The sequence below is a fragment of the Sebastes fasciatus genome, chromosome 17, assembly GCF_043250625.1.
Source record: "Sebastes fasciatus isolate fSebFas1 chromosome 17, fSebFas1.pri, whole genome shotgun sequence".
In the NCBI taxonomy this organism is placed as follows: Eukaryota; Metazoa; Chordata; class Actinopteri; order Perciformes; family Sebastidae; genus Sebastes; species Sebastes fasciatus.
Window position 1 is genome coordinate 19,251,793 of NC_133811.1, and position 24,054 is coordinate 19,275,846.

The following is a 24,054-nucleotide window of genomic DNA, read 5'->3' on the forward strand; positions in this document are numbered from 1 at the left end:
AGACCTTTTAAAGTGAAGCACTCCCAATGAATTGCGATCAGTGTAATCAGCACAAGGTGTTCCAAACCCAGATGTGACCCCCCGCTCAGCTCCACTTCAATCTTTCCTCTTCATGCTATCGCCCCAAGACACATCAAACACACCCCATATCTTTGGATCTGTAGGTTTCTTTAAACAAATTACGGCTACGTGGGCTTCTTAAGGGATTATGCAGAACAGCTGTGAGACATTACAAACACAAAGAAGCATAATTATAGTTGTACACACAGGATTTCTGACTGAAAGATCATCTGTCCTACTAAATACACTGGTGATGTAGTGTGCTATGTGTGGTTTCAGACCGAGGTGAGGGTGTGGAAGGTGGAAGGTGGAGGGTGTTGCACCGTAGGCCTGTAAGCGATCTCCATGCAACATGGTTCCCATCAGGCAGACTTGCACTTGTGGCAGAAATTCCAGCCCTGTAGCGAACGCGTTGTCTGGATTTAATCAAATCAGCTTCTGCCACGACATGCCCAGAAAAACCAAGAATGCCATGCACTTCAAGTTTGATAATGTTCAGAAGCTTTTGCTTTTAAAAGTGGCATTTATAAAAAAAAATTAAAAAAAGGCTATTTTAAAGCAGCAAAAGTTGATAAGGTTATTTCTTTATTTGATATAATGCAGTTTTGGCACAGCAGTTTGGCTCCACTCTGTGAGCACTTAACATTATTTCATGCTGCACCAAGAAACGTCAATCTACCATATCGCAAACACTCGTTTATCATTCTTATTTTCCTCCCCAATTTATTCATCACCAATTCCCCATGTGTACTGTGGTCGGTGACACTGCTGACACAAAAAAAAAAGCTGCTTCTTCCCTCCTGACAACACACCAGATTTCACAAAATTTCCCCCCAGACTCTTTATTTCTGAAGCCGTGTAGTAAAACATGCTGCTTAGTCGACATTCTGCTCAGGAGGAGCGGCAAAAGAAGATAACGTGTATTAATGATGAGTCAGCATTGCATAGGGAGAGGTATGGCAGGCGTCCACGCTCCTTCGAGGCCGAAGGGGTCGACCGGTGGCCAGCTGGCTCTGCTCGGAGAGACTACATATTTGTTTCAGTGTTCTCTCCTTCCACAGTGTACTTTGAAGACGGGGCCAAAAAAAATTACAGTGTGCTCACTCGTGATAATTTCAGAAAGCAGGTGTCCCAAACAGTAGGGCAAAGATGACTCATCATCGCCGTTGCCATGGAAGTGCAGGATGCTCCCGTCTGGGGAGCTTCACTTCCTGTCACATCAGGCTTTGCTGTGTCCAGATTTCCTGTCTGCCTGAGAAGAGGAGATTAGAGAGCTAACAAGTTATTATGTTTTCTGTCATGGAGCACACTCACAGTATATTTTTCATTCCACTCTTGCAAAGCCTCAATCCTCCTTCCTTTATTTTATTTTATCTAAGCAAGTACATGAGCATGTTTGGCAGCAGCGGCTATGTTGTTCTGAAGAAGCCAGTCCTCTATGAGGGTTTTCATTGTTTTACTGATTGCTCTAAATCTCTAGTTGGACACATCATGCTTTAACTGAGATTACCACACTGAGCTCATACTTTCCACATTGTATTACATCCTTTGAGGTCTCTTACTAGTTGAGCTAGTGGAGGACTATCTTTTGAGTTTCATGTTTGTACTGAGGTTAGTACATGCATGTGCCTGTGCAGAAATGCACTCTGGGAATCCCTACAGCTGCCGCCTGGTAGCAGAAGGGTGGGTCGCCTCTGTCAGCACAGGCAGGAATGCTCTGCACACTCAGCGTTTTATACGAACATGCACACACAGAGAGAGAGAGAGAGAGTCATTTTTCATGCGTAGATTGGACTCATCATTGTGAAAACGTTGGCTTCAAACTTAACTCACTCACTCACTGAACTCAGGCCTCGTTTGTGGCTGCAGTAATAAGAACTGTGTGTTATATCACACATGGAATAAAATCTGTACAAATGATTAGCAGGTCTCTCACGGGAAAGTTATTTTCAAGCACATCTGTGCATAGTTTCATCAAAGGTTGTTGGATTTGTAAGGCAGGTGGTTTGATTTAAAGATGTAGGCAAAGACTACAGGTTTTGTAGTTGCATAATGGAAACTTTTCTGTTGTCAGTTTGTTTTAGCTTTCCAGATCTTCCTCTCAATCTTTTTGTGCCTTGTGGTTTTTCCTTGTTGCTTTTAACATCTGGGGACAGAAAGAATGTGTTCAACCTCTGTTGCCTGCACATTAACGACATTGAAACCTAATTTCTAACATTTTTTGTTTCTCTGTCCCCCCCTTATTTCTTTGCAGAAGAGGTCGACTACGCCAGCTATGGCACCAACACGATAACTCGTAGGAAGAAAGCCGTGGTCGCACTGCGCAACAATGACATCAACCGCAAGCGGCCACTCATCCGCATCGGCATGCCGCAGGACTTCCGGCCCGTCTCCTCCATCATCGATGTGGACATCCTACCCGAATCTCACCGCCGCGTCCGACTGTATCGCCACGGCTCGGACAAACCCCTTGGCTTTTACATCCGAGATGGAACCAGCGTGCGCGTGACCCCCCACGGGCTCGAGAAGGTCCCCGGCATCTTCATATCTCGGCTGGTGCCCGGAGGGTTGGCGGAGAGCACGGGGCTGCTGGCGGTTAACGACGAGGTGCTGGAGGTGAACGGCATTGAAGTGTCGGGGAAGTCCTTAGACCAGGTAACGGATATGATGATCGCCAACAGCCACAACCTGATTGTGACGGTCAAGCCGGTGAACCAGCGCAATAACGTGGTCCGCAGCAGCAGGATCTCGGGGAGCTCGGGCCAGTCGTCTGACAGCAGCGGGTCGACCGGTTACCCGAGTTTGTCCGTGGCCTCGGCGGGGTTGATGTCCTCCGGAGCACACGGGTACCAAGACGACCTGGAGAGCGACGAAGACACGGATATTGTCATTGAGAACAGCATCAAGCGGCCGTCTCAGAGGTCCAATGCTTCCCTGGCGTCCAGTGCATCTCGCACACACCATCAGACGCCAACGACGGCTTCAGGCCCGGCGGCACCTCCGAGCCCGCCCTCACGTCCTGCATCGGTGGTCTCCACCGCCTCCTTCCACTCCCAGCAGAGCCTCAACGGAGGGTCCCACCACCACCACCACCACCACAGCAGCAGCCTCAGCTACCAGCTCCACAGAGACCTGAGCCTTCAGCACAACCCGCACCAACAGTCCCAGCACCGTCACCACCAAGCACAGCCTCCGCATCACAGCAGCAACCCGGCCCTCCGCCACAGCAACGGCAGCCTGCACAAAATCCTCAGCTCCCTGAAAACGGACCCACGACACAGCCTCGCGCTGCCCAGGGGAGGAGTGGAGGAGGACGGCACCGTCATTACCCTATAATACTTATAAACACACACACACAGAGACAGAAACATCCCAACTGCTCAGAGACTTAAACTGGAACACCAGGCCGGATGAATATGAGCACGAGTGCGTTTTGTCAGATACTAATTTTGTAACTTCTGTTTGTTTTTACGAGATAATTGATGACTGGAAGTTACAAGCCAGGAAACTGTATTGTGTATATATTTCCTGTATTTTTTTTAAAAGTTGTCTTTGTCTTACATCAAAAGATTTGTACGTATGTATGTGATGAGCATCAGAACAAATAACTGTTTTTAGGCGAGTCCACTGTATCCTAGAGTTCTGAATGTGCCTACAGCCTAATATCTTTTGTTATTAGTGACCACTTTTATTAAGATCCTTTTCATTCTTATTACTGGGACCAACTTTGGGGTTACTTATGGATGTTTTTAAAGAGTAAATCTATATTTCTTATATTCTGATAAATGCTGTTTAGAGTATGATGATTTTTTTTTTTTTTTTAATAGTTCTTTTATGCATTGATGATTGTGATCAAATCCTTGTATCTGTTCCAATAAATTATTCTAAGTCTGCAAACTAGAAATGTGATGTTTGGTTTAGCTGTTAGGTTACATGTATGGTTCCTAAAGCTTTACATTGTGTAATTTAAACATCGCTAGTTCCTTAATTGCATAAGACTGAAAATAGTCTATAATATAATGAAAGAAAGAAAAAGTACCAACCATGTCATATTAGCTTGTCGTGAAGGAGGGTAAATGACGCTCCAATGTTACGCTAAATTTAGGTGAGGAAAAACTGTCTTGGTCAAAGGGGTCCCTTGACCTCTGACCTCAAGATATGTGAATGAAAATGGGTTCTATGGGTACCCATGAGTCTTAAATATATACATACATTTGCATAAAGCAGCATATCTGTCCACTCCCATGTTGATAAGAGTATCAAATACTTGACAAAATCTCCCTTTTAAGGTACATTTTGAACCGATATAAAAACCCTTTTTTTCATTTAGCTTTTCTCCAGACTCACTGCTGACAGTCAACAAAGCAAATAATCACAGCAGAGGCTGACGTCCCAAGTTCTTTACCAACAGCAGCATCTGTAGACGAGGAATGCATAACCGCAACACATGCCGTAAGGGGTGTGACTTTGCTTTTTCTGGAGATTACTGGTAGTGTTATTGCCATTCTGCAGCTACAGTAAAACCATGAGGATATTTTCACCTCGGTGCCTACAGCAAACTAGTTAAAACACTGATTACTGATAATATCACTATTCAAAGATTAATTAAGAGTCTTTTAGAGCACTTTTCATTGTCACTTTAACCTCATTCCCGTAATGTTTAAGTTTACTGCAACAAGTCCGTGCCTGTTGGAGGCAGGTTCGGGTAGGATATATAGGTCAAGTTTCATCACAAAATAACTTGATCTAGACGTCACATAGTGAAGACGGAATATCTGAAGGTCTGTTTTTCAGACGCAACTAGTCTTTATCATCATCCAATACATTCAACATGGACATGCAACAGCTTTGTCCTACAGGGCAGAGGCCCCTCCAGCAGAAGCAAACTCCTTCCACCTCTCCGCTAATGAATGTTTGTCTGCTGTGTTTACTCGAGATGCCACACTGCTCAAACAGCTAATAGATCATCGGCACCCAACTGGTCTGCTTTGGCTGCAGTCTGCACCACCAATCAGCAGCAGATTTGAGTGTATTGGCAGACCAATCGAGTCTTTAACACGGACTTTCAATGGGATGCATATAAAGTATAAAAGTTAATGTCAGCAGAAGACATGCACACGCAGTAGGTCCTTGACATAGTTTTAGCACTTATGTGTGAAAGAACTATGCTCCTCACATGTGACACAGATGCTCAGCTGGCAATTTTGCAATTCAAGTGAACTGATATAAGTCTTGTTAAAGATTGAATCTAAAAAAAACACATCTAAAATAAGGAAATTCAACATTTGATGTTGATCTGTGCAAAAAGTACTAATTTTAATGCCACCCATGTCATTCTTTTACCAGACCTTGTCCGATTTTATATTCTATATTGATGATTCATTGCTGCATCTTCTCTCCAAATAAACTGTTTTGACTGCTTATCAATTATGTTGGATATTTGATATGTTGAAATGTGTGATAAACTTTTTTAACCAATGCCATGCCTCTGCATCAGTCAATTGCCATGCAGCAATTCTGGCTGCCATCTGCTGGCCGAGATTGCAACGACATGGCATGTCATGAAATATATACAATACAGGCACATGAACATCAGTGTCACAAATTACACCCTACTGGTCACTGTAGCGAGTGTCAGGTCATGGAGACAGCTATACTTACTTCATGCACAAAGTCTGAGTTAAATAGATGGAGTATGTTAGCAGGTTTGCAGAGGTTGGCACCATGTGGAGAATAGGATGGAGGGTTTGCTTGGATGCTGGGACACGGTGGAGGGGAGAAAAGTGATTTTTTAGGTTTCTGATCAACACTGGATTAATTAAGAGACTGTAGAAGAGTAGGGGTAGTGGACGGGTAAAACCAGAAGGAGGCAGCAATGCAACACAAAGGATGCCAGCTGCTGTAAAACCCCAAAGAAGAAGAAGAAGAAGTGTCACAAATTACTGATATATATATGTACAATTTAGAAGAAGGGCAGACCACACCAATCAAGCACTGATCTCCCTTGCTGTTTATTTTGGTATCCTAAAGAAAATCCCACATTTATTTGTATTATTATTATTATTATTATTTATTTACACATATGATTGTATGTTCAAATATGTGATGAAGAGTGTAGTGATATCAGCCATTTAATAAGTAAAGGCTGTTCAATATTAGGATTATGACATATTTTCTATTGTAAGAAATTCATTCTAGTTTTGGTATAAGGTATGTGGTTTTATAGAGTGTTATTGATATTGTAAAAGGTAGACAGTTATTTTGTGTGTATATATATATACAGTATATATATGTGTGTGTGTGTGTGTATATATATATAATATATATATACATGTATATAGTGCTTATAATAATAATAATAATAATAATAATAATAGTAATAATAATAATAATAATAAATATTATAATAATAATAATAAATAATAATAAATATAATAATAATAATAGTAATAATAATAATAATAATAGTAATAATAATAAATATAATAATAATAATAATAATAATAGTGTTTAATTTAATTTGCTTTAGGTTTAGAAATATGTCTTTTGTCTTTGCTTTGACTTCAATTGTACATATGTTGAATTTTTACAGTATAATAAAGTGGAACTAAAAATAAAAGTTGTTTAAAATTGTCAACCCTTTTTTATTGCGCGCTACACTGTTTTGACCCTTACGAGCCACCGTCGGCTGCACATCACACGTGATCCAGTCAGTTGACAGCAGGGCTAATAACACGGCAGTATAACTTCCATCAGACCGATAGATAGAAAGAAAGACAGACAGACAGACAGGTCAACATGGACCACCATCATCACCGGGTGGACAGGGTGGGCCTCCTGTCTCCCCTGGAGGAGTCCAGCGCTGAGATCAGCAGAGACAGCGGCATCGTGTCTCAGAGTGCCAGCAGTCTGTCCATGGTGAGCGACATCCTCAGCAGCGGCACCGTGTCGCAGAGCCCCAGCTTTGGTGCAGCAGCAGCAGCTAACGAGCTCTCTCAGAGTCCGAGTCTCAACGAGGTAGCAGCAGCAGAACCAGGGACACCAGACCAGCACCACTACCCGGAGCAGGACGACGAGGTCCTGCACCACACCGCACTCAGCTACGCAGCCTACATCAAGGCGACAGCCGGAGAAGAGGTCTGTGTAGTTATGAAGCGTTAAACTAGCTGAGTTAGGGTTAGCTCTTTGTCTATGAGCAGCACACACTTTGTATTACTGCAGTATATACCTGGTATAATAAACTTTGTATTACTGCAGTATTACCTGGTATAATAAACTTTGTATTACTGCAGTATTACCTGGTATAATAAACTTTGTATTACTGCAGTATTACCTGGTATAATCAAATGCTTAACTTAACAACGACTAAGTGAAGTGGTTGCAAAGCCACACTGAAGTAGGGACATGATTGGTTTGTTGTCACTGGTTCATCACCTGTGCGAGTTTACTGGGCAGAAATCACAGTATACATAGTAACAGCAGAAAACATTAAAAACATTTATATACAAAAGAAGCATAGTGAAAACATAAACAAAGAGCTGTGCCAAACATAAACGGACAACAGAAATGAAACAAAACCAACATAAAAAAATAAAATAAAAACACAATAGATTAAATAAATAAATAATAATAATAATAAAAAAAGCGAGAGTATGACAATAATTTCACTTAAAAACTTTAAAGATATTGCATAGATTCATTGTTTTCATTGCTTTTTTTGTTTTGTGAGGAAGAAATTGTTGACAGATATAATTCCATTTCTTTCATAAATACAAAGAAATTAGGCTTTTTTTTTGGTGAATTTACACTTGTGAATGTGGAGCTTGGACAAAATCATTATTTCTAATCAAGTTTCAAGTCGCAAGTCCTTTGTCAAAACTTTAAAGTCAAGTCCAGATCCTAAAGTTTGTATTTTTTTATGTTTCTATATTTATGGAAAGCTGAATGGGTCATAATTCGCCTGATTTTAACGCCAGGCCTGACACTTATTTAATGCTGCCAGGCGCCCTGGTGACGTTATTATCTTATTTATCATCTGGTGACGTTATTATCTTATTTATCATCTGGTGACGTTATTAAACGCCTGGTGGTGCTTATTAAGGGCCTGGCGGTCCTGGGGTTTTCACTGCCAATAAATTTGAACTGTAATCACCCAGTCAGTAAGGAAGAATAGATAAATAGATAATTCATACAACACTTTCTCCCATAAAAAGTGCAATAAACAAGTGCAATACCTCAATCATATATCTTATACTGTATATACTGTATATGTTCTTAATATGCCCTTAATAAGTTCTTACAAGTTAAAAGTCTAAAGTCCATGTGAAGTCACGAGCAATTGGAGTAATTCAAGACTCAAGACTTACTGAAGTCCAAGTCATGTGACGCTGCATTCAAATAAAACTAATTTAGATGTGCTATCACAAACATAAATGGCTGAACTGACAGTCAGTTGATAACAATGTAACATAACAACACCAAAAAGGTCACCTGTCTTCAGCTTAAGGAGACAGTTGTCTATATTTGTAGGAACTGACTGTTTTATCATTGTGGTCGACTGACCAAATTGCTGTCAGTCCTGAGTTGATGTTAACTGGATATGTGTGATACATAGCGATTTGTAAGGAAGGTGAGCTAGCTAGCTGGCTCTGTAGGAAGACAAAGGCCCCTGTGTTTTGGTCCTGTGGTCCTTGCTCACTCAATTTAAAGGCATTTTATTGAATTCCAGCTGTAACTGGTGTGTGGGACTGGTTTTAAAGTGCACAGAAACTGTCACATAAGCGCCAGTTCATCTGCTATGTATTTTCAGTAGCTTTGGTTTCTACATAGTTTGTGTGCGTGCAGTTTCACAGCCTTTTCTTTTAATGGTTTCTCCTCTAGATCCTGTGCTTGGACAAGAGCTTGGAAGAAATGCTAACAAGAGTAGATGAGTTTGTTGGAATGCTGGATATGGTAAGCCAAGTCAGGCTATGACACCGTAAAATCGTATGAATGCACTGAATCTCATTGTTATTGAATAAAATGCATACTTGTCTCTCACATCCTTTTGTGTGTTTTTCCCTCTAGATCCGTAACGATACCTCCCAGATAGTGAACGAAAACCTACCTCAAATCCAGCAGAAGTCAGATGAAATGAGACAGATATACAGAAGAATTGATAAGTTAGAGGTAAGTGGTCATTTTTAATTTTGCAAGATTGAATAGTAGGGTTAATACTACTGAATTAATATTACAAAAATATTTAGTTTGGTGCTTTTGTAATTGATCAAGGATTCTGAAATGAATGCACCATGAAACCTGTGATGTACCGTGATGTAAACAGGATTTGTGTGCAATGTTTTTAGTCATAATTAACTAAGAAAAGTGTAATTTTTCTAAATTTATTATATTATTACTTTGTATTATTTGTCTTTTCAAGTTCACTCATCTGCCTCCTATTTTAAAAAAGGTCAAATTTAAAGTTCAAATGTTTTAAAGATAGTGAAAGATTGATTCTTTGCCTGCACCAAGAAGCAAATGCCTGCAAAACTTTTAGTTTAATGTAAGTATGATGATGGAATGTCTTGAATGAAGTTTATCTGAAATAATGTTGCACAGACAGAATCTCAGTTTTATTATTCTGGTGTGCCTGCAGGCTTTCGTAAAGATGGTGGGAGCCAACGTCACCGCCATGGAGGAGCAGGTCACGCAGGCAGAGGGAGACCTAGGAACCCTACCGGGTGCTTTCAAGAAGATCCTCCGCACAATGAGCGTCCCAGGCTTCTTAAACGTGAGAGCGCCTTCATGTACTTTATGGATTAGTAGTTTTACATTATCAGTTTGTTTACTATAAACTAGGGCTGTCAAAGTTAATGCGTTAACGCAAAATCATTTTAACGCCACTAATTTCTTTAACGCATTAACATTTCGGAAGGTTGTAGCAGGCTCAGTATTAAAGCTAGATTGAAGATACTAAAGTGAAGATGGTAAATGCAGTCCTGTGAGGGTGTCTGAACAATATTTGTCATTGTTTTGTGTTGTTAATTGATTTCCAATAATAAATATAAATATAAATATATACATACATGTGCATGAAGCGAGCATATTTGCCCACTCCCATGTTGACAACAGTATTAAATACTTGACAAATCTCCCTTTAAGGTACATTTTGAACAGATAAAAAATGTGTTTAATCATGGACTATAATGCGATTGATCGCAATTAAATATTTGAATCGGCTGACAGCCCTACTGCAAACACATCTTGAAATTATGTGAATTATGGTGTGAAACTGTGTTTTTTGTGCCGCCGATTTGAACAGAGACCCTTTTCCAGTAAGCATTTGAAATGCTGCACAGCCAGGGGGTGCTATTGGATTATTAGGACTCATCTTGTGTCTGTTCACTTGCAGAAACCGGCCAGCCCGAGAAGACTAGCACCACACCAGCGCCAAGAGATCCCCAGCGTGTTCCGGACAGACGATTATTTCACATCACAGCCAGAGCAGTGACACGCTACAACGTATTACACATCACTTGGTTCTAACCTCAGAGGCCTGCTGGGTGAAACTATAGAGACAACTTTTACTGCCATCCATTGCCAGAGGATCTATTGGTGCAGCGGCCTCAACAAAGCAATAGTAGCCTTTCTGAACAAGTCACTGGAAGTCAAGTGCAGGAAGACATTCAGCATTTCTGAGTGTCATTTTCCTGGCAGCAACAAGCACTGAACTGTAGCTAAATGATATAAAAAGTGCCTAAATGGGACTCAGTCAGTCTTGTTTTCACTATTTGCAAAGAAAACAATGTCAGATGTTGGATTTGTGACAAGTAAGGAGGACAAAGTCATCCCACTCGCCAATAGGACACTGTAAACAAGGTACAATACGAGGAGCTGTAAAGCTCTTAAGATATATTACATAAAGAATTAACCCAGCTTTTTATAAATTACATTCCTGTTACTGGTGTTTGTAAAAAAAAAAAAAAGACCTGCACGCTGTTATGAATTAATCTGTATTTCTAATGTCTCATCACTCTCCCCGAGCAATATGGATCTCATCCAGTTAAGCATTTAATGTCTTCCATTTCAAAATATTCGCTTTATTGCTAGCCCGAGTTACTGGCTAGTTGCCTCATTGATATGGGGGCGACATCTTTGATAGCACCTTTTCAATAAAAGCACACTGTAGATTAGTAGTAGGTTGATAGTTCATTATTAAAGTTTGGGCCAAGAGTGGAGCTGTGATTGAGTTTTGTAACAATAACTGGAGGAAACTTGGATCTGGTCCTTAAAAGACAACTGTACCTATGATTTATTATTTTGTTCATTATTTGCCAAAATATTTAGGAATGAAGATGTTTCATTTACAGGTTGAATTTGTTTTATGTTTTTTAAATAATCATTAAAGATTTATTTGAGACAAGTTCTTTGTTGCATGGCTTCCCTTTAGTCTGCATACAAATCCTGCCTCCTACTGGGATTAACGGGCCTAAAGACCAAACATCTGTATCAGGGTGTTGATTTGGGTCCTTTTCATTATGCTAACTTATGCTTCCTCCCGTCCTCTCCTCCTGTGACCCGGAAATCATTCCCCCTCCACCATCATGGAGAATCTTCCAGTGTACCTTGAGGAGACACGGATCGAGGAAGCTTCTGGAGGAGCTGAGAGCGAGGAAACACTGGTGTATCCTTTGCGGAGGTCTTTTCAGCACAAACGAGGCGCCACACACAGCTGGGATAAACCCAAACCATGGCACTTAATAACGTCACCAGATGATAAATAAGCACCACCAGGCGTTAAATAACGTCACCGGGCGTTTAAAACACACAACGTCACCAGGGCGCCTGGCAGCATTAAAGGTCCCATATCGTGCTCATTTTCAGGTTCATACATGTATTTTGTGTTTCTACTATAACATGTTTATATGTTGTAATGTTAAAAAAAAACTTTATTTTCCTCATACTGTCAGCCTGAATATACCTGTATTCACCCTCTGTCTGAAACGTCCTGTTTTAGCGCATTTTGACGAAATTGCAACAGAATTGCGTTGCTAGGCAACAGCTTGGGTCCATGTGTACTTCCTGTCAGCTGATGACATTCACATACACTGCAACCAGGAAATAAACTGGGACACATTTAGTATGTTTACATTTAAAATTGTGTCAAGGGTCTAAATATTGTATATTTGTGACATCACGAATGGGCAGAAATCCTGACAGCTTGTTTCAAATGCAGAGTTTCTGAATACGGGCTGTGTGTATTTCCCTGTGGATTGAGTGTTTCGATATTTTCACAGTATTTATATGGGACTTAAGCCTGCTTTATAATAATAAAAAAAACATGAAAATCTCACTTTTTTATAATATAGGACCTTTAAATTAATAAAATCACTTGATAATTCATCAATTCATTTTTCAGTTCACATCCATTTTTAACAGCTCCATGTTTTATTTCACATCCATTTTTACAGCTCCATTTTTCAATTCACATGCATTTTTATCAATTAATTTATGTTACTTCCACCACCCCTCATAGGTGGAGGCAGGCTGAGCTCCTGACAGGCTGAACTCAGGGAAGGCTAAACTCTGGGTATTAGATGTTATTGATTCTTGCCCTTTCATTGGTCAGCTGTAACTGACGTCATGTGTTTGTCATCACGCTGAGGAAGCGGGAACCCCATCATCCTCAACTGGACCTCCTGTATCAGAACCACGCTGGTTTCTACCGCTGATTGAATAAAAGTAAGCTCAAACTTACGGACACGGTAAAGTACTGTTTTAAGTAAAGCTTCTCAACAACAACTTGCCCAGTTGTTGGTGTTGTTGGAGACCAGAATAACGGAGCTAGAAGAGAGACGACGAGACATTAAAAAGCAAATGTGTGTGCTACTGTTAGCTGTAAGTTAGCGGTACTGCTACTGGAGGACATGGCGGTGGCAGAGAGGACACTGGCTCACTGCTAGTAGTAGTAACTTAATGTCTGATGGACCTGGATATGTTTACCTTTATGGAGCCCACGTTAACATTAACACTGATGTGGCTTTGACCAACTCATTGGTGTAGTCTGTTTTGTTGTTGCAACCGATGGAGACATAAAACAACATTTTACAGGTCACACGTGTTTTCCAGCTGTTTATTCGCAGCTATATATCTCTAGAGACGGCTGGTGTAAATTCAGGATCATCCCTCCATAATGTTCAAATGTTCAAACCAAGCCTATATCTGTGTGAGAGAGTAGGTGCGCTCCTTTTGCACACAGCCGGAGCTCAATCTGTGTCGAGAAGTGATGACGAGTGGAGAGGGAGGAGCATGTGTTTTATAGAGTTGATCCAGGAATGACGAATTTTTGTAGGCCAACCAGGAAGTTGGCATCATTTGTTTTGTTTTTTCTTCTCAGAACTTTACTTCAACAAAAGACATGTACAGACGAGTATAGGGACTACAAAGAAACAGCACACAAAAAAAACAACTTAATGCCAGAGGAGTTCAATGTCCATTCATTTTCAGTCTTTTCAGAGTTCAAGAAAATGTACTTCCTTTAAAGGAAGTTGGCATCATCCTGGGTTCCCTCGACAAAAACGGCTTATTATAAACACGGAAACACACCGTGTTAATAATAAGCCAACCACTTCACGGTACAGTGAGCTGTGACCTGTTTTTAAAGTCACGCACCTTGGCGGAGGTATGCACTCTCCGAGTGCCATTCTAGTTTTAAAGGGGACATATCATGCTCATTTTCAGGTTCATACTTGTATTTTGGGTTTCAACTAGAACATGTTTACATGCTGTAATGTTCAAACAACACATTATTTTTCTCATACTGTCTGTCTGAATATACCTGTAATCACCCTCCGTCTGAAACACTCCGTTTTAGCGCATCTCAACGGAATGGCAACGGAATTGCGTTGCTAGGAAACAGTTTGGGTCCATGTTTACTTCCTGTCAGCTGATGTCATTCACATCCACTGCTACAGGAAATAAACTGGGACACATTTATTATGTTTACGTTTAAATCTGTGAAATGGTCTAAATATTGTAGATTTGTGACATCACAAATGGACAGAAATCCTGACGGCTTGTTTCAAACGCACAGTTTCTGAATACGGGCTGCGTGTATTTCTCCATGGATTGAGTGTTTTGACACTTTCACAGTATTTATATATCACTTAAACCTGCTTTATAATATAAAAGACATGAAAATCTCACTTTTTACAAAATGGGACCTTTAAATGATCATTCCTGAGTTGCATAATTTTTTACATGATGTGGATTGTTTAAATTACTGTAATGACCAGATGAAATGTTTATGTTAGAGAATGAGTTCATATAAGTGTTTTCATGAGTTCAGTGTACAGTCTGCAGTCTACTGCAACTTTGACGAGACTCTTGTCTTTTTACAGATCCAAAGCTGCACAGATGGCTGAGAAAGAAATATGGCAAAAAATTGGAGAGGGCTTTGTCCAAGAATATTACAACCAGTTTGACAATACCAACAGAACAGCACTGGGTAACCTATACGTAAGTTTGTCCAATGTCATATAATTATTGCCTGTTTTAATAAACATCAGCATGTGGTGTCAACACTGACTAACCAAATTTCATCACGCTTGACATTTACAGTTGAAGTTACTGTAAATACAATAATGATTAAACAATATATATACTGTACATACATTGTGTGCATGTAAACATACTTTTTTTTCTTAGTCTGCTGACGCCTGTTTGACATGGGAAGGCTCACCTTTTCAGGGGAGAGAAGCCATCTCTGGCAAACTAGCAGTAAGTATCTCTTCTTACTCAGTTTTTATTAATCACAATCCACAGAAAATGTGGAAAAAGTAGGCTTCCCTAAAGGGAGGTTAGTGGTAACAGAAAAAAGGAGCAGAGCCAATCACTGGCGACTTCCTGTCCAAGCTTCTTTTTGTTTCTTTGTGTGTGTTATTGTACATTCTATTAACAAATACTATTGTTTCCAATCCACAGGCCTTGCCTTTCAAGCGTATTAAGCACATCATCACAGAACAAGACTTCCAACCCACAATAGATAGTTGTATCCTCATCATGGTGTTTGGACAGTTACAGGTAAACTGGCACATTCTTGTTGATATCTTTGGGTTTGCACCTGGGGCTTGTATCACAAAGCGAGTTTAACTCAGGCTGGCTCTCTTTGGGTTACCTGGCTTCCCTGAGCCTAACATTGACCATCCTAGAAAACTGGTTATCAGGCTTTCATCCAGGAGATCGCTGTTTGTGTCCCGTGCGTTACGTTTCACTTTGACTTTACAATCAGCTGTTCGTTTGTGTCCCTTGTTCACAACATCAAGCCACATTTGCACTGTAAAAACTTAGTAATTTTAAGCCCAACCATTTTATTTTTTCCTAAACCTAAAAAAGTGTTTTTGTCGCCTAATCCTAAGCATATGCTTTTCTTTAATTCACAACATTAAGCATGTGTTTACATGCGACCGAAAAGTGACGGCGAGGGGTCTGACGATGCGTCACTATGTGATGAGATGAGAATGTGTTTCTGCTCAGCAAACTTTCTGTTGTTGCCATTACACAGGTTAGACCCAGCGCTGACGCCCAGCAGCACTTTTTCAATGCAGTTATTCAAATTCATCATCTGACTTTAACACACTACATTCTGATGATGCAGTACAAAAATACACACGGAGGGCTACACTATAAGGCTGTTTACTGTCTGCAGGTTGAAATGTGTTAATTAAAAACACACTTTGCAAAATCGTATGAGTGTTAGTCGACTAAGAATTGTTTTGGTCAAGGACAGCCCTAGTTTAAAGCATCAACATGGTCAGAATGAAAGAAACTTTCTGCTGTAGTTAACATTACAATGTGTCATCATTGTGCTCACAAATACAATTTCTGCAACAGGTGGATGACGAGCTACCGATGGCCTTTCATCAAGTGTTTATGCTGAAGTCCCAAAACTGCGCATGGGCCTGCACAAACGACGTGTTCCGGTTGGGGATACACAACATACCAGTGTAGCAATCTGGATTTGTTGACATCCAGGTCAGAATTCATACTATGTTCATGCTGTCATTGAAAACACAAGGGATTATCTGCAAAGTTCCTCCATGTTTACAATACATCCATTAGCATGCTAATTGTATTAAAGATGTCAAATTGCATTCCTGTCCAATAAAAGAATTTATCAGTCTGAAATAGTGGCTTTATATTTTTATTTTAGAATTTTTTGACAAAGACTGCAGTATGAGTAATACTGAAGGTGAAGTGAGTGTATATGTATATACTGTGTATATACATATACACTCACCGGCCACTTTATTAGGTACACCTTGCTAGTACTGGGTGGTCTTCTGCTGCTGTAGCCCATCTGCTTCAAGGTTCGACGTGTTGTGCGTTCAGAGATGGTATTCTGCATACCTTGGTTGTAACGAGTGGTTATTTGAGCTGCTGTTGCCTTTCTATCATCTCGAACCACTCTGCCCATTCTCCTTTTAACGTTAGGTAAGATGGTGCTATATTGTTTGAATTCATTAATAAAATGCAGGAAAATTGGCTTAGTTCCTGACCATTTCTTCCTATGAATATGACCTTTTCCAAAAAATAATAAACAATTGTATGATATACAGCATGTTATTTCCAATCTTATTATGACTAAAATATAGCATTTCAACTTTCATCTTAAGTTTCTTTTGTAGAAAGTTTGCCCACATAAATCCAGAACATCCTGGTATATATACACAGCACCTTCAGCCACAGACTCATCCCCACTCGGCACAACACAAAGCGCCTGGGTCAGTCCTTTATGCTGGTAGCCATCAGGCTCCACAACCAAGGCTGACCCCCATATGAGAACTATGAGGACTTTTAGAAATTTAAACATGCACTATCTGCAACCAACTTGGACTCTAACCACTGGCGCACTTTACACTTTACACTATACATCCTATATACAGTATATACCACTTTATAGACTGCACATATGTACATATTAAATGTATTTATTGCTGGACTGCACACTATTTTCACCCATTCACTCTGTATCTTTTATATCTCTTATTGTTTTTATAATTTTTGTATACCTTTACCTCTCGTGTTTCACTCTGTTTGCTGATGTTGCTTGATTTGACACCTGATCTTCCCTCCGGGGATTAATAAAGGTTCATCTTATCTTATCTTATACAGTGAAAACATTTATGAGAAATCACACTTGTAATCAATATTCAGCTTGAATCTTTCTAACACAAGTTTTACTGGGTAAATTCTATGTAATAACTTGAAAGACACTTCCTTAAGTTTCTTATTGACACAGTATTTATCCATATTCAAAACGTCCTCCCACCTGAAGGGGAAGTGAGTAGCTTTCAGCACTAGAGGCGCTACACCCTGCTACTCTCTCTGTCTCTCTGTGTAGGAGTCCGTTTAAAGGGTTTACACAACAAAGCTGCAGCTGCATCCTCACAAGGACATGTGTCGGAGTAGTAGCTTGAAGAACCAGAGCCAGTCCTCCGAATCACACCGACGGTGACAGAGTTCTCCTCTCAGGACATGGATCTGATGAACATCAGTCGACAATCTGATCACCTTCAAGAATCACCGGTAAGCAGGTTCAGGTACTCTACTGTGAATAGTATCGAGGGTCAAAATAACCAGTAACCTACGGACGTTACTGTTACATTACTATATTACTCGAGACCTCAGGCTTAGCTACACGAATGTATGTTATTGTAAACTGAAGGTAAACATTGTATCTGTTTGATAACTGTCTTGGTCTGCTCCTTGTAGCTAACAGAGCTAATGTGAGGGTGTAACGTTCAGAGGTTGTCGGATACATGAGACACAACACAACCATTGAGAGTATAAGGTCACATTGAGTTAATGAAGAGGGACACAATAACTGCTAGCTGTGACATTCACTTCTCTAAATAACTAAAAAAGCTTTATACTGGACATGTTGAGGCTTATTTGCATGTTGTTGGTGTGGGAATTGGTGCGCAGGCGCAGTGGAGTATTTTATTATTATGAAAGGTACATTATGTTGAAAGCTTTCTAGTAGGATACTACCCATGTTTGCCCAACCAACATTAAGAAATTACAATACAAACTACTACTGATGGGAGTTCAGGTTCTTTTTAGTGAGCCAGATCATTTGGCTCAGCTCACCAAGAAGAGCCGGCTCTTTCGGCTCCCAAACGGCTCTTCGTTTTCTGCCTTTTATTATACAGCCAAATTTAGCGCTGTTTTGACCTATGATTAGTAATTGTGAACATATATCACTTAAATTATTCAATATAATTATACTAAACCTTATAATTTCCTGAATACCATAATTTTACATGCTGCTTCGTTTCCAACTGTCACTCATCTTGTCTGCTATTCATGCACCGCACCGCAACGCACTGCACCGCATCACAATGAAACGCATCGCACCTCTGCGCACCGCAACGCAACTCAATGAACCTCAGCGCACCGCACCGCATCACAATGCACCGCTCCTCAGCGCACCGCATCGCGGCGCACATACATCATTAACACAACATTCAGTCACAGTCGGTGCATGGAGTGCCCGTGGCGCGGAGAAGATCATCCTATCATTCTGCCTTGAATTAATAAAAAAATTAAAATAAATGGCTCTCGGACAGGAGCCGGCTCCCATCGTTCACTTAAAAGAGCCGGCTCGTTCGCGACCGACACATCACTACAAACCAGATAAAATACCATACCAAATGTGAGGTGAAAATGCATTTACTTTACTGTGCTCTTTTGCAGAATATTGTCTTCAAAGATAAAGACCCAGACTGCCACAATGGTTCCGAGAAAGAGGAGGAACCTTTGCTCCGAGAAAACCCCAGACGGTTTGTCGTCTTCCCCATCCAGTACCCGGACATCTGGAGGATGTACAAGCAGGCACAGGCTTCTTACTGGACGGTGGAGGAGGTGGGGATCAGTCTCTCACTGTATTGTCATTTTATTGTTTCAGCAGCTGGCTTCAGGTTGATTCCCACAAAGACATACTGTGTATATGTTGCAGCTCCCCACAAAAACACTAACAAAACTAATAGAAACACCACAGTTATCACTGGAAAAAGCTGACAGGTTTACTGCTGATGTTGTGTCTTTCAGGTTGATCTATCCAAAGACTTGACGCACTGGGACAGTTTGAAACCTGAAGAGAAACACTTCATCTCCCACATCCTAGCCTTCTTTGCTGCAAGTGATGGTATCGTCAATGAGAACCTGGTGAGGGATTTCATCAGATGTGACAGATGTTTTGTAGATTGTATGCATCTAAAGAGGTGGAACATTTGTTGGTCAACCTACCACAGGCACTAATGGATTCAGAACAGATGAGACGTTAAAATAAAATAATTTGCCAGGGTAAAGTTTCTGTTTCTGTCTTGTCTGACAGGTGCAGAGGTTCTGCCAGGAGGTGCAGGTCCCTGAAGCACGCTCGTTCTACAGCTTCCAGATACTTATAGAGACTATTCATTCAGAGATGTACAGCCTGCTCATCAACACTTACATCCAGGACCTGAAGGAGAGGTTAGTTCTTCGTTTTCTTTTTGGCCACTTCTGATTCTCAGTGGCAATGTTTAGATGGTAAAGATTATGTGCCTCAGCTCGTTCGGAGCAAGTGCATAACCACACCCATATGTCTAATCCTCTGAAGATTCAAAACAAACTGTAAGACTTGCACCTGTTCATCATCACACGTTAATTCTGCTCCACTTTGGGGATTTCTGTTGCATTCCCAGCTGCAGCAGCTTTGATGTACCCACAGACTAGGAAGGCAACAATTTCAGGGCCAACATGCATCAACGGGCTATTCACAAAAAAACATGTTTTATTGTCTTAAGATATATATTTTGCAGCATTTAATTTAGAATGAATGAAGAATGAATATTTCTTTTCATATTTCTTTCCATAGTTAGTGTATTTGTTATGCGGGTGCTATACTGTATGTCTAGATTAGGGCTGTCAATCGATTCATATTTTTATTCGCGATTAATCATGATTGTCCATAGCTATTAATCGCAAATTAATCACAATTTTTTTATCTGTTCAAAATGTACCTTGTGGGCAATTATGCTTGCTATATGCAAATGTAAGTATATATTTATTATTGGAAATCAAACAATGACGAATATTGTCCAGAAACCCTCACAGGTACTACATTTAGCATAAAACAAATATGCTCAAATCATAAAAAGGCAAACTGAAGCCCAACAAGCAACAACTTTCAGTGTGCTGACTTGACTATGACTTGCCCCAAACTGCATGTGATTATCATAAAGTGGGCATGTCTGTAAAGGGGAGACTCGTGGGTACCCATAAAACCCATTTACATTCACATATCTTGACGTCAGAGGTCAAGGGACCCCTTTGAAAATGGCCATGACAGTTTTTCCTCGCCAAAATTTAGCGCAAGTTTGGAGTGTTATTTAACGTCCTTCGCGAGCTAGTATGTTGTATTGTTGGTACCAACGGATTCCTTAGGTTTTATAGTTTCATATGATACCAGTATCTTCACTCTGACTTTAAAACTGAGCCCGCTACCACCAAAAATCACAAGTTGCATTAATGCGCTTAATAAATTAGTGGTGTTAAAATGAAGTTGCGTTATAGTGTTATTATCGCGTTAACTTTGACAGCCCTACTCTAGAGCTATAGTAAATCATTTTGTATGAATTGTGTGTTTCAGGGACTTCTTATTTAATGCCATTCAGACCATGCCTTCTGTGAGACGAAAAGCAGACTGGGCCCTCCAGTGGATAAATGACAGCAAATCCACATTTGGTAAGGAAGATGCAACATTCAAAACATCATATTGTAAATCACATAATAATGAGAAACTCTGGCCTAGAGGAGCATCCCATTATCTGTGGTTATTAGTAGTTTTGACACTATTTTGCCCTCAGGGGAGCGAATTGTGGCTTTCGCGGCAGTGGAGGGCATCTTCTTCTCCGGCTCATTCGCTGCCATCTTTTGGCTCAAGAAGAGAGGACTAATGCCTGGCCTTACCTACTCAAACGAGCTGATTAGCCGGGATGAGGTGAGATGAGTTCACAAACAAAAAGACATGTAGTTTAATCTATCTATTTGAGTGCTGCTGGATTAAAAATACAATGGTGTACAAAACAGGGAAGAGGACTTATGTTTGAGCTCAGGCTACAAATAAGAAATCAGAGCCAGTTCAGGGGTGAAGTTTAAGTTATCCATGACATCTCACAGCACATTGAATAATACAAAAACGAAAGTTCGAAATCGTTACTATTGCACAATACTTTGTTATGTTTGACACACCTGCATAGGCATGAGCAAGTTTTTCTTGTCATGTCAGGCCATTCAACTTACTCTGAGGTTACTGTACTATATAATTGTCGACATTTGATGTGACTGCGGGCTTGTTCAGCTCTTCCATTCACACTTTGCTGATGGTGCTCTTTGGTCAGTTTGGGTAGTAAATATGGTCACAGTTTGCATATCAACACAGTAAGAATTATCTCTGTTTTATATCAACTACTCTGACATGCATATTGATGTTTTTCTCAGGGCTTGCACTGTAACTTCGCCTGCCTGCTGTACAGCTACCTGGTGAATAAGCCATCCGAGGACCGAGTGAAGGACATCATCACCAAAGCTGTCAGCATTGAGCAGGTGAGCTAATGTCGGAGGGAATATGCTCAACCCAGACTACACATGATGATAAATTGTTGAAACATACACTATATCTCTGCTTTGTCTCTGCTATCGCCGGCGCGGAGGCATTATGTTTCTGGGTTGTCCATCCTTCCTTCCGTCTGGTCCATTCTCATGAACGCGATATCTCGGGAACCCCTTGAATTTCTTCAAATTTGGCAGAAACGTCCACTTGGACTCAAGGATGAACTGATTCGATTTTAGTGGTCAAAGGTCACTGTGACCTCACGTCCATCCCACTCTCGTGAAAGCAATATCTCAGGAACACCTGGAGGGAATTGTATTACATCTGGCACAGACATCTACTTGGACTTGAGGATGAACTGATTCGATTTTGGCGGTCAAAAATCAAGGTCACTGTGATCTCACAAAACACAATTTGTTGCCATAATTCAAGAATTCATATGCTAATTATGACAATTTTATAGAAATGTCTAGTAGGATAAAATGATGAAGCCATTTTTGACAGACATGGATGTAAACTGCAATTTGACTGTTTGGCGGAGGCCTACAACTGCAATGCGTTAATTCTAATTTACATTTTACTTTGTTTATATTGACTCCGATTGCAGTAAATCAGAAGATCAAAGTCTTGATAGCCCGTATCAGTTCTGTTGATACATAATTATATCATGTTTGCTGTTGCAGGAGTTTTTGACAGAGGCCTTGCCAGTGAACCTCATTGGAATCAACTGTAGTCTGATGAAGCAGTACATCGAGTTTGTGGCCGATCGGCTTCTTGCTGACCTTGGACTGGCCAAGGTAATAATTATCATATAATAGATATAACGAAGCCAAATGGTCATTACTCATTGAACCCCTTTATACTGTGGTAGCTGTTGTGTTAAATAAGAGGGTTGAGAAAAGCTAGAGCCTTGCAAAAAATACCATAATGACATATGCTTTACACATTATTTGACGAAAGAAATGTACATCAAGATGTGTTAATGCGTTATATTTTTTTGTTTTTAATAGTGTGAAGATTAAGTCACCTTTTTTTCCTCTCCTTTAATCAAAGGTATACCAAGCTGAAAATCCATTTGACTTCATGGAGTCCATTTCACTAGAGGGGAAAACCAACTTCTTTGAGAAACGAGTAGCGGAGTATCAGAAATTTGGAGTCATGTCAAGCATGACGGACAATGAATTCACACTGGATGCAGACTTCTGAAACGGAGATGACGTTCTGTTACACATCTGTTACATTTGACCTGTTGAGCTGCTCTCTTCCAGCAGACATGTGCACCTGTTGGGCAATAGGGATTGAGAATTATACACTTGGGAGTTAATTAGCAGCCAAAATAGTTTGCAGAGTGAAATAGGGTAAACAAATGGATCCTTTAAGCCCTGCTTAGGGCTACTTGTAATTACCTCAACACACTACAAGGCAAGTTTATGACCTGAGTTTTAAAAAATATGGGGGTGAGGTGATGGGACTGATTATTCTGTACCTCTTTGGACATTTAAATTTGAATGAATATATTTTATTGCGGCTGCAATTCTGGTAGCAGTCCTCTATGGTGGTTTGTTTTAACATTTTGACATTTTTAATGTACAATAAAATGTTTTGTAAAATGAAAATAATTTCTTTACTTTAATTAAATACTGAAGATCAGTGACCAGCCACAATTTGCTCCCCTGAGGGCAAAATAGTGTCAAAACTACTAATAACCACAGATAACGGATACTCCTCTAGGCGAGAGAGTTTATCATTATTATGTGAATTACAATATTATGTTTTGAATGTTGCATCTTCCTCACCAAATGTGGATTCGCTGTCATTTATCCACTGGAGGGCCCAGTCTGCTTTTCATCTCACACAAGGCATGGTCTGAATGGCATTAAATAAGTAGTCCCTGAAACACACAATTCATACAAAATTACCTTCTATAGCTCTAGTCTAGAGCTGTCAAAGTTAACGCGATAATAAGACTATAACGCAACTTCATTTTAATACCACTAATTTCTTTAATGCATTAATGCAACTTGTGATTTGTGGTGGTAGCGGGCTCAGTTTTAAAGTCAGAGTGAAGATACTGGTATCATATGAAACTATAAAACCTAAGGAATCCACTGGTACCAACAATACAACATACTAGCTCGCGAAGAAGGTTAAATAACGCTCCAAACTTATGCTAAATATTGGCGAGGAAAAAACTGTCATGGCCATTTTCAAAGGGGTCCCTTGACCTCTGACCTCAAGATGAGTGAATGAAAATGGGTTCTATGGGTACCCACGAGTCTCCCCTATACAGACATGCCCACTTTATGATAATCACATGTAGTTTGGAGAAAGCCATAGTCAAGTCAGCACACTGACAGTTGTTG

General features: G+C 40.3%; 4 protein-coding genes across 5 annotated transcripts in view; all 4 read left to right on the forward strand.

Moving 5' to 3' along the window:
- The window catches only part of pard6gb (par-6 family cell polarity regulator gamma b), a 36,606-nt gene extending 32,649 nt beyond the window's left edge, over positions 1-3,957 (forward strand). Inside the window, exon 3 of the mRNA XM_074613171.1 lies at positions 2,315-3,957. Within this exon, the coding sequence (XP_074469272.1) occupies positions 2,315-3,396 (1,082 nt within the window). The 3' untranslated portion in view covers positions 3,397-3,957. The remainder of the gene's footprint in view (positions 1-2,314) is intronic.
- Positions 3,958-6,743: 2,786 nt separating this feature from the next.
- bloc1s4 (biogenesis of lysosomal organelles complex-1, subunit 4, cappuccino) lies at positions 6,744-11,461 on the forward strand. The gene is made up of 5 exons (XM_074613176.1): positions 6,744-7,197; positions 8,941-9,012; positions 9,127-9,228; positions 9,695-9,829; positions 10,451-11,461. The coding sequence occupies exons 1-5, from the start codon at positions 6,859-6,861 to the stop codon at positions 10,547-10,549; spliced, it is 747 nt and encodes a 248-aa protein (XP_074469277.1). The 5' UTR covers positions 6,744-6,858; the 3' UTR covers positions 10,550-11,461.
- Positions 11,462-12,620: 1,159 nt separating this feature from the next.
- On the forward strand, positions 12,621-16,224 carry LOC141754245 (nuclear transport factor 2-like). Of its 2 annotated transcripts, none has more exons than XM_074613177.1 (5): positions 12,621-12,780; positions 14,439-14,556; positions 14,746-14,817; positions 15,022-15,120; positions 15,931-16,224. In XM_074613177.1, the coding sequence occupies exons 2-5, from the start codon at positions 14,455-14,457 to the stop codon at positions 16,045-16,047; spliced, it is 390 nt and encodes a 129-aa protein (XP_074469278.1). In that variant the 5' UTR covers positions 12,621-12,780; positions 14,439-14,454; the 3' UTR covers positions 16,048-16,224. The 2 variants fall into 2 exon arrangements, with proteins under 2 accessions (XP_074469278.1, XP_074469279.1); XM_074613178.1 differs by having other exon boundaries at positions 12,663-12,803.
- Positions 16,225-17,428: 1,204 nt separating this feature from the next.
- On the forward strand, positions 17,429-23,310 carry rrm2b (ribonucleotide reductase M2 b). Its single transcript, XM_074612541.1, has 9 exons — positions 17,429-17,625; positions 18,796-18,963; positions 19,150-19,266; positions 19,436-19,569; positions 20,729-20,823; positions 20,946-21,079; positions 21,580-21,684; positions 22,375-22,488; positions 22,745-23,310. The coding sequence occupies exons 1-9, from the start codon at positions 17,575-17,577 to the stop codon at positions 22,895-22,897; spliced, it is 1,071 nt and encodes a 356-aa protein (XP_074468642.1). The 5' UTR covers positions 17,429-17,574; the 3' UTR covers positions 22,898-23,310.
- The last annotated feature ends 744 nt before the right edge of the window (positions 23,311-24,054 follow it).